The 11,548-nt window shown below is 39.5% G+C and overlaps 1 protein-coding gene across 2 annotated transcripts in view; it reads right to left on the bottom strand.

Annotated features, from left to right (window-relative positions):
* Positions 1-5,160: 5,160 nt before the first annotated feature.
* The window catches only part of MTMR6 (myotubularin related protein 6), a 35,104-nt gene continuing 28,716 nt past the window's right edge, over positions 5,161-11,548 (bottom strand). For both annotated transcript variants that reach the window (XM_074815992.1, XM_074815993.1), the window contains one exon: positions 5,161-10,943. In XM_074815992.1, the coding sequence (XP_074672093.1) occupies positions 10,683-10,943 (261 nt within the window). In that variant the 3' untranslated portion in view covers positions 5,161-10,682. The remainder of the gene's footprint in view (positions 10,944-11,548) is intronic.

Genomic DNA, 11,548 nt, shown 5'->3' with positions numbered 1-11,548 from the left:
TATGTTGGGGGCCCCAGAGCTGAACACAGCACTGCAGGTGGGGTCTCACAAGAGCAGAGTAGAAGGGGAGAATCACCTCCTTGACCTGCTGGTCACACTTCTTTTGATGCAGCCCAGGATATGGTTGGCTCTCTGGGCTGTGAGCACACATCGCTGGCTCATGGTTTTCCATCCACTGCTACTCACAAGTCCTTCTCCGCAGGGCTGCTCTCAATCTACTCATTCCCCAGCCTGTATTTGTGCTTGGGATTGCCTCAACCCATGTGCAGGACCTTGCACTCGGCCTTGTTGAACTTCATGAGGATTGCATGGGCCCACCTCCCAAGCCTTTCAAGGTCCCTCTGGATGGCATCCCTTCATTTCAGCATGTTGACCACACCACACAGCTTGGTGTTGTTGGCAAACTTGCCAAGGGTACGCTCAATCCCACCATTCATGTGGCCAACAAAGATGTTAAACAGCACCAGTCCCAGTATCAGTCCCTCATCACTGTTCTCCACTTGGACATCGAGCCATTGACCGCAACGCTGAGTGTCACCATCCAGCCAATTCCTTATCCACCAAGTGGTCCATCCATCAAATCTATGTTTCTTTGATTTAGAGACAAGGATGTCATGCAGGACAGCGTGAAAAACTTTGCACAAGTCCAGGTACATAACATCAGTTGCTCCTCCCTTATCCACCAACGCTGTCACCCCATCATAGAAGGCCACTAAATTCTAAATTCATCAGGCATGATTTGTTCTTAGTGAAGCTATGTTGGCTGTCACCAATCACCTCCTTATTTTCCATGTGCCCTAGCATAGTTTCCAGGAGGATCCACTCTGATCTTGCCAGACACAGAGGTGAGACTGACTGGCCTGTAGCTCCCCAGATCTTCCTTTTTTCACTTTCTGAAAGTTAGGGTTATGTTTCCCCTTTTCCAGTCAGTGGGAACTCCAGACTGCCACAAATTCTCAAATATGATGGACAGTGGCTTAGCCACTTCATATGCCAGTTCCTCAGGACCTGCAGATGCACCTCATCAGGTCCAATGGACTTGTACACTTTCAGGTGCCTTAGATATTCTTGAACCTCATCTTCTCCTACAGTGGGCTGCTTCATATACCAGTATTATTAATTCTGAAGATCATACTGGGTATTAAGTCAAAAGATGTCTTCACTGGTTTCTTTTTCTTTCTTAAAACTATATGGATTAAAAAGATGTTTTACACAAAGTGCTACCAGTTTTAAATTACTACATTTAATAAAAAAACTAGTCAACAGACACAGGAACATCTCAGATTTTTTGTTCTCCTTTAAAGCATACTGTTATTTGGAGCCAAATGCAAAATATTTTATTATCCAAAGTGGAAACTCAGTTTAGCCCAACCTCTACCAGAGAACAGGACAGGGAGCTTTTCCTTAATTTGAAAACTGGAATTAACATGAACAGTTATGGAGAAGGTAAACATGATTTAATAATGAACCCAAAAGTCTCTCTGAAGCTGGTAGAGACCCACTCAGTGGTGTAGCTGTAGTTCTGTTTAATGGCCCAACCACTGCTAGAAATCCAAGCTCCGTTGACCTTGTAAGACCTGAGATGCCTTAGCTCTTTCTAGGCTGTGATTACCAATTTCTAAAAACCTCCCCAGGGAAAGAGCATGTCCTCAATACATATGCTGCTTGTTTAACACTAAAGACACGCCCATTATCTGTTATACTAATAAACCTACAACACAACAGATTGAGCATGAGCAGAACAATTTTAGAAGGCCTTTTAATTGCAGTAAATCAGAGGCAGCTCTCCCTAATCCTCACAATGACAGAGCACCACACTCTTCACCTCATCAAAGCTGCTCAGAAGTGCTGCTCTTCCAGCACTTGCCTAATGGTTCTTTTCAGAACAGGGTCAGGTCATTAGCTCTTCTGCAGACCTGCCATAATACCAGTTTCTAAATTACTGCACTGTTCTGCAGCTCAAACTGAGAACACTGTACTGTTGCTAGAAATCCCAAATGGTGGTTTTCTACCGTACTGACTTGGATAGCTGTTACCAAGACAAGCAGCTCAGTAGTAAACCACTGTCCCTTGGCTGACCTCTGCAGCTACATATGAGCAGCACTTCTCAGCCTCAGTTGCCTTGGAGTCTTGACTGAATATAGGCAGATAAGAGAGAAAAAGCAAGAAAGTAGCAGAAATGACCAGAAACTGAATAGCCACAAGAGCATTAACCACAACAGAGCATATAGGACTCTATGCAAATCCACAGGTAAAAGAACAGCCAAGTTGTGCTCTTTAAATAAACTTTAGGCAAGACTTTAGGATAGCAAAGCAGAATTCTCATCTTGAAATAGAACAAGCCAAATTGAGATCCAAGAATTTGAATTTTTAGGGCTATAAATAACTCAGTTATAGGGTTATATAAATAGCTCAATTTCTCCCTACATTACATCAAACACCAATAACTTAAAATAGTTTTTACTGATAACCCTAATCCTTTCCCCACTGCTGAACTCCAGCTGAACAGCCTTTCTCCTGCAACAGTCTAAGTAGAAATTCATTGTCTTCCAACCTCATGACCCACTCTTGGTATGCAACCTCCTCCACATGATCTCTGCTTGGAAGGCAGCTCTCCTTTCCTTTTCTTGGTTCATATCAGCAAATAGCCAGATACCAGTTATGTCTCTTCTTCCAGGCTGTCCTTTGGCACTGTGGATGAACCTGTGTGCTGTGGGATCTAAGCAGCAGCAAAGGAATTGCAGTGCAATCCAGCCTCTTTTTTTTTTTTTTTTAAGAGCTACCAAAACCTCCGTGCTCTCCTCTGCACCATATTTCACAAAATTCTTAGTGACTGTTATATCCAGTTGTGCTCCACGTTCCCCCTTTATATTTTCTTGCCCCAAAATGCATTCACCATCCAAAGTCAACTCACCATAGCTTGTTAAAAAGAACTACTAGATTAATATTTACAAAGATTTGTCTCGATAAAGCACCACAGTGGGCACTAAGAGCGCTTATGCTTTTGAGACACTACTAACCACACACCTCTATCATTCTAGCTACATTCACACTGTAATTTAAATCACTTGGAGTTACAAAACAAAACCCTTCTTAAATGTAGATTTAACATATGCATAAACATTCATCCTTTTTTTTCCACTAATCACTGCTTTTCAATATGCTTTGTAACAGCTGTCAGTAGTCTCCTTTGACATTTCCTGCACCCACAATGAACATTTAAGAGTCATTCAAAAAAACTGATATAATCGCAATTGGAACATTTTTCCTGCTCATGTACTGTCCTTATCACATTGAAGAGAAAATAATCGAAGTTATTATCCATTCATAGTAGTCACACTTTAACCTCTTGAATATATTGTTGACTAATGGGTCACTTACATGTCACCAGATAACCTAGAACATTAGAAAGACAGTGCACATGAAAAGTCCAGTGAGTGAACAGAAAAGCAAGCATTTGGTTTATTAAGAATTGTTTCTTCTAGCAGCATAGTGGTTCAAGTGGGATTAGAAATTGAAGGATCCAACCCCTGAGAGCATTTCCCCCACAAAGCATTCTCACATGAATCTGAGTGCTAGGCTGCAGCAGTCTCATGCTTTCATAGAGGAACTCAGCCAGAGCAGCTACTATCACAGCTGAGGAACATTTCTGAACAACATCCACACTCCTGAATATTCGGGGAACAGCCCTGTCCTCTGCCAAGCCATATTCATGCAATAATGCAGCCATCTTTAGTGTTCTACCCTGGGCAGCTTCAGAGGGTGGAAAATAAACATAAAGCAGATGGCAACATTTTTAGGATCAGTCAGTCTTGCACCAAATTCTGGAATTAGCTCAGCCAGCACTGAAGCCCCCAAGACACTGCAGTGTCAGCCCTTCCTCTCCACAGCCCAGTGTAGTCACCACAAGGGTCAAGAACAACATATCAGTCTCTATTTTTGCCTTTAAGCAGTTTTTATGTCCCACTTGCTTCTCACACGTGCTGTCTATTCTCAGTTTAAACATGCACGCTTCAAGTAATACCTAAACTTATGTAGGTTATATAGTTACAGACAAGTGAGGCAATGAATGCTCCTTGGAATAAGTCAGTAAAATAAGTTAACCAGCCTCCAAACTATGCTAAAAGCTGAAGCTAAACTTTGTTTTTCCTTCCACTTATGTATGCACATATGAAACTCTGCACTTTCACTATATCCAGTAGCATCCATACACTAGAAGCACATGCAGATGAACATGTTCATGCACTTCATGTAGCAGCTACTGGCGCTGGGTAGAGAACCCAGTTGACAGATGTTACCATTGTTGTGGCACATGGTTAAAATATACTGCTATGACTTGGCAAGAGTTTTGACATTTTCCCTTAATGGTACTCCCTGAAAGGCAGGCACTTGAACAAAAACCTCCAATGGATTGAAGAGAGCCCTTTAAGCTGCATCTACCTACAGCAGGAGAATCCCATTCTGTAATAAAAATCACAACTTTTCATATACCCATGCTCCAGTACATTAGTTTCCATCTGTACTATGAACAGAAACTGTCTTTTCAGTGCAGATCAAGATGGTGTTGAATGTGGGTGAAGTAAGTAAATATAAATAAAATGCTGCTGGAAGAAGCTTGAGCATTGTGGAGCAAGTAATAGTTAGGGAGACCTTTATTACCATGACAAAACATGATTGCTGTGTTTACCAAATGAAGAATACAGCTGTATAGTCCTAAAAAGCCTCAGACTAAGAATTAAATAAAACCATTCATAATAGTCAATGGAAAAGTCACTGAGAAGATAAGATGGTATTTTCAGAAAATTATTCCAGTTTCCTAACCAGATTTGTTGGAGCTGTTGAAAACACTAATGTGGATTACTGAGTATGAAGTAATGGTAATGCTAAGTAAACACAGAGCTCTCTTCTGACACTCAACTCTTAAATTAAGCACAGAATAGCATTCATAATTAATACACCAGCAGTCTAGAGTCAGTAACACAAAGCTGAGCCAGTCTCCCATATCTAGAAGTTACAGGATCATTCAAGAACTTATAAATAGGCCAAGTAATGTCTGTACTCTATAGTCTGTATCAGATGATTCATCCATAAAATGAAAATTTTATTCAGTACATTTTATGTTAGAACAGTGCTATTATAAATGGACTATTTAATGCCCAGTTGGATTGGCAATATTATGATAATTTTATTTTAAGCTTTATGGATTTTCAAAACACATACAAATAAAATACTGATCACAAAATTCCATTTGCCAAAGTTTCTTCAGGAATATACATCAAGCATGATCCCAGCACACAAATAAATGACTTTTACAGAGAATGTTACAGAGTAATAAATGCTAGCGAAACAGCCAGTCTTTCCAGATACGTGACAATGAAAACAGTTTTCTTTCCGTTTGCCACATCCAACATTTGAATAATTTTTTGTTTTGGTTTGGTTTTTTTAAGTTGCCAGGTCTGAAGTTAAAATGTGTGAGTAAACTGACTGTGGAAGTCATCAGGCACTCAGAAGCCCTGAAAGGGAGAATAAGGAGTATTTTTGAAGTTCACTAGTTCAGGGGTAAAAGTCCCTGAGACACAGAAAAACAAACCCGTTTTCTTTGATGGAAAGATGTTTGTCAAGGGACATTGCCAACAGAGAGCCATAAAGATAAACTTTAAGATTGAAGAGCAACAGTAAGACAGAGCAAGGAAACCAATCTGTAATGCTAGCTAATGGGGAATGCCTCTGTGGGACAGCATGGGACTTCACCAAGACTGCCTACTTGCAAGAAAAGCATTCATCAGAAATATATGCAGAGATACAAAGCACAAGATATGCACATGCTAACCTTGCCATTAAGATGGGAAAGACTTTAACAGTATGTGGCAAAACCTATAAATCCACTTAATTATAAACAGTATACAACTGACCTTGAGTTAAACAATAAACAAGAATAAACAAAATACTGCACCCCAAATTCAAAGTCACCACCAGGACATTTATTACTTGAAGTTAGTAGATTAAGAGACACAAATGCATATATATTTTCTGTTGCTTGATGCCAGTGCAGAATTGCTCAGCTAGTCCAGGTCATTTAAGTCCCTGGGACCTGGAAACTGATCTCAGAAGCAGCATGCCTCTGACCTTCCACCTCAAGTCCCTGAGCTGCTGCTGGACATTAAAACAGCTCTACTGCTTCTACTTTTTATGAGTCATACCCCAGCAGGGTCCTGTTCCTTGCTACATGCTGTGACAAGGATCTTGACTACATCCTCTTCCTTAAGCCTACTGTGCATATGGAAGTTGAATTATGATGCCGTGCTGATTTTCAATGCTATTTAACATGTAGGCAGGTCATAAACTCACCCATACTGTTCACTAGTCTGAGCCTTCAGAATAGTGGAAGAAAATTGCAGTACTTCTAGGTTTTTGAAACATCCACAGCAGTAAGAAGCCTGTTATATCAGAAGGACATCAAGCATGCCAATAAGTAACACTTGGAGAAAAGCACAGCATAAGTGGTGAAAGCAAGTCAAAGCAGACTTCAGTCTAATCTAAAGATCTAATCCTAAAGGTTAATACAGGTTTCATGACCAGTATACTTAAATCTATGATCAAGTATAGGTTTAGAACTATTAGCAACTAAAAAAGGGTTTGAAGAGCAACCTTTAGGTTCTGACCTAAAGATCTGTAAGTTACCACTGTGGAGGAATGATCTAGTTTGAAATCAGATGATCTTTGAACTAACTAGAAAGCAATCATCATGCTTACACAAGACCTTCATGCTAGCCACACTTGCTCAAGAGCTCGGCAGGACTCTAAAGAACAGATATTGATAGCATGTGCCCTGTGCTGTTCTAACACTGAATTTCTTTATATTATTTATGTCACTTCCTTAAGCGGATAGTAGTTAAGCCAGTCTACCCCAGCCCTACTTCAGTCCAACTGTGCATCCAGTTATGTGCTTACTTTACCAGAACAGGAGTAGCAAGTTTTCAGAGATGTGCTGATGTGTTTCTTTATCAAAAGGCCTTATGAAAACAACAGCTACAGAGGAAGAACACATCACCTTTCCCAGCAAGGCATTCTCCAGTGTGCTTATCCTGAGGAAGACACACATTAAACTGTCACAGCTTGATTTGTGATGGCTTTCCCTCTAAAAGAACATTAGGGCATTTGTTCCACATAGGGATGGGCGGTTTTATGGAAGGACTGCTGTTCCAATTCTCTAAATGGACTCTCCAGACTTCAGGCTTTTGCCCTATATTTAGGTCACTAGTAATTGGACATGTGTTGAAAACACACAGGCTCAGTTCAGCATTGCTTAATTAATTTCTTAGCCTGTTAATTTGGCAGTCATCCTACAAAACAGAACAGTTGGATATTTAAACTTGTATTAAAGAATACATTATAACAACATCAAGTCTCCCAAAAATAAGTCCAACTCTTTTGGTATTAGTGAAATAAATACTTTAAATTGCCTGGAGTACAAAGTGAAATCAGTTTTAGTTGCTCAGGTGAGATCTATCAGCTTGGTTAATTAACAGGAATTATTTCTCTTCTATAACATTTAGACTCCAAAGAAAGATCAAACACAGCACAAAATGTAGAAACCCACAGACTTGACTGAGACTTTCTCAAGATGAAGCAAAGAACTGACAGATGCTAAAGTCTTGCAACCAATGGAGCAGGATCAGCTGTAACAGCTTTCTACCTGGGACATTATACTCCCAAGCAACTGGTGAGTGCACCAACTACACGTTAATGTTTCAGCTTGAAAGTGTCCTGCGTATTAGTTTGAGCTGTACGGGGCACCTTTTAGTATTGTTACTGCTCTTGAAGCAGCACGTTCTTGTTGAAGAAAAGCTCATCCACTGAAATAAGAATTCCTTCTGCTCCCAGAAAGCTTCTGCCACAATTTTTTTAGTCAACTTGCTTCATGTTTTTTAAACCCTTCTTGAAGGACACAGAACAGCCCCACTGTGCTGAGTCCTGGCCATGCTGCCAAGCTTTCTGTTGGAGTTCACTTCGCTACCATCTATTTACTTCACCACAGGTCCCATGTGCTTTAGGTAGTTTTGGCTTAAGCCTAAACAGCAAATGAGAAGAGACAGCTGCCTCTCTGCAGGAACTTTTCTCACTGGTGACCCTAGGGGCTGAGTTGGCAGAGTCATCTGGACTTTACAAGAAGGCTGCTCTACTAAACAGCCTTGTAAAACTCTATTCATATACTAATGGGAGTAAAATATTTACTTCAAATCAGGAAGTATTGTATTTTTTGATGAAGAAACAGGTTCTGTGCTTGAGCAGATAGTTTTATGGCATTTTAAAGCTGACCTAACATGCCTACCTTGATTTAAAATAAAAAGGCATCCCGATTCCTTCTGCTATGAGGTGAACTCTGCCAATAAAAATGGCCTGAAGAGCGAAATAGACTCACTTTAACAGTACTGAAAGGAAACTGATCTTCTCTTTAAAAGCCTTGTGTACAGGGGTACTCAGATGGTTGTTAAAGTAAAAACAACATACAACAATATTTGCAAAAAAGCTTAATATAATCTTTTGAGTCTCTAAACTCTAAATAATAAATATGAAAAGTGTACATGGCACAACAGAGCAGCTAAATATTAAAACAAACAAGTACAAATTGATATCACTTACCTACATTGTCAGTGATAAATTTGTCACTACTGTGATAAAACACAAGCTTAACATACAGAACGTTTTTCCAAAGGAAAACCACGGAACCAAGTTGATACAAAGATGAGGGACAAGGGGAGACAATAAATAACAAGGCACAAAAACCTCTCTTGTTGCCACCCTGTAAGGCACCACTGTGCAACTGTGAAACTATCATGACTTGTAGTGGAGAAATTCTAAACATGTTTAAGTGACTGGTTAATGTATTTTAAATATGACACTATGCTCATGTCTTTGGGAATAAAAAAAATACTTATGAATCTTTATTTACACTTACAGACTTTTAAAAAACAAATCAGTGAAACAGGTGAATTAATACTCAAATATGGGAGTCACAGTTAATTTTTCCCAGACAGCTTCACAAGTGCAACTTGATCATGACCTATACTGGCCTTGTTAATAGAGTTCTGGATCCAATATGGTGCAGAGGGAAATGCTGCCAATAATGACAAATTGTGTGTGGCACACCAGTACTTTTAACAAAACAGACTTCAGGGATTAAGATGAGAATAAACTCATTTTCACTTGTAACCTAAAATTATTTAAATCCAGAGATAAAATGTGTCAGTAACGTTAATCTAACGTCATACCTACAGATCTTAATAGCCAAAGTTATAATTTATACCTTTAAAGAACAGGGCACCAGCACTTTTCTTACCTATTCTGTTATCTGCTCAAAAAATCCATCATGGAACAAACTTCAGCAAAAACCTTTTCCCTTACTTGACGGTTACAGATATATAATTAAGCTTACAAACTGTAAGTTTCCTCCTTTTTTCTTACGTCCCATGATCTCTACTGCATCCTGCTAGAAATAGTATTTGCCACCTCTCCAATAACACAGAACTCTCCAGACTATTGAAATTACTTAAAATATGCACAAGTTGGACAAGTTTTTACAAGATGAAAAGGGGCTTTCACTGAAAATGAAAATTTCCTTCTAATGAAAGATTTAGAAGGCACTCGGTTTCTCATGAGCTTCAGACACACGAACGACTTTTTTTGTCCTTGGAAACAACGTCAGTAGGTTATGCTTCCAAAACTTCTGCTTCCATTCTTGCAACTTGACCAACTGCACAGCCCATAGTAAACAATCTGAATGAACTTGACAATTCAGTTATTGGCTAAGTTCCATTGTCTTACATGACACATTTTACTCTTTACAATTAAATATTTTGGTTTATGGCACTGTATTTAAGGTCAGACACAACCTGTAGCTTCAGTGATGCTCAATCTACTGAGCTGCCAGAGAAGAAAGTCAGGCCAGTCTATCAGATTTTAAACAATAGAGAAACTGGAATAAAGAACAGTCTTCAGCGAGAAGTTAACATTCATAGAGCTATTTGCTGAAAAGCTGTGCCAGCTTAGGCATGCTTCATTCCTTATACTCAGTCCTGTTTTAAGGAAATAACATTTTGAGCAAATACAATGTAATCAGAGCCAGGTAGACTGCAATAGTAAAGGACAATGATATAATTGATCTGACAGGTTTAAGGCCAACTATTTATGATTTGAAATATATCATACTTTTCCATGGCACTTAATACACTGAAAGTTAGTACTGGGTGACATTAAACAAGGGTATACATATTCATATCATAAGCAATATATACATGTAGCTTCAGTTCCTAAAATAGAAAGTTCAAGTTTTCTTGCCCAAATAAAATCAATTCGTGAAAGACCACCTGTGTTCTCCTATACTGAATAAAGTAATATTACTATTTTAATCAATTTAGTGCAAACTGACTTAAGTCCAAAGACATACCATCCCTTGATTTTTAGTCACCACTTACAAATGCTCCTACCTCTTAAAAGAGAACTACACTTTTTTCTGTAAAAGAACAGCAAACACTTGACAACTAGCATGCTGTTCTAGTCTATGTTAACAAAACTTGCTGATATACAAATCATGTTTTGGTCATGCAGCACAGACCCATCATCAAAATAATCCATCTCTTAATTCAATCAGTCTAGAAGAGGAGCACAGCGCTGGATTTTAATTAGCAGGTCATCCTGGCCACTCCATACTCTAAGCTGACAACAGCAGGCTCAGCTTTCGAGAACTCTGTCACAAATTCACTGTAGCGGTTGTCTGCTGCGTTGCTGCCCTCTATAGTTCTTACAGCATCGTTCACAGGGATCAGTGGCTGCTCCTTCTTGAAGCATGGAGGGGTCTTCAGTGCCAAGGGTGCAGGATGAGCAGGCTGCTGATGTTCCTTCACAGGGAATGCATCTGACTGCCCATTTCTCTGCTTTATTTTCTGAAATACAGAGAATAGTTACTAACAGTAAGCATGACTTCTTTACTGATGATGATCTGCTTTGAAGGGAAGTGAATCCACTTTTGCTGGCCAACTCAGCATCTACCAAACCCTTTATTACATAGCCTAGGTTAGATATGTAACAGTATTATTAAATGTTAGGCCATTGAATAAGTTTTTCCCCACAGTTTACAGCACATGCTACAAGCACTGTATGCTTAAAATTTGAAGCTGAGCAGAAGGTAGAAAGGCTGCTTGTCAGTGTCCATAGAAGAGAGGTTCTTCAGGCTTGCCCCTTGTTTGTTTGCTATCAAGATGGCAATACTTTCTGGAGTACAGGCAGAGGAAGACAGGCCTCGGTACTATTAGCAAGCAGTGAGCTTACAGCAGACCACAAGTCTCAAAGACAAAGAGCAGTTTCACACCTAAGCCCTTATGTCCTTTCTAAGACTTTTCCTTTAGATCTGAAAAACACCAATATAGTTTGTTCAAATGCAGGAATACACTAAAAGGTGTCAACTAGAAAGCAGGACTGGAGGAAAGGACCTATCCTGCAAGCACTGAGCAAGAGAAGAGGGAAGATCTGGACTAAGGGTTGGGTTTGT

Source organism: Strix aluco, chromosome 2 (genome assembly GCF_031877795.1).
Source record: "Strix aluco isolate bStrAlu1 chromosome 2, bStrAlu1.hap1, whole genome shotgun sequence".
Lineage (NCBI taxonomy): Eukaryota > Metazoa > Chordata > Aves > Strigiformes > Strigidae > Strix > Strix aluco.
Note: the sequence above shows the minus strand (reverse complement) of the source record. Positions and strands in the feature narration are given on the sequence as shown.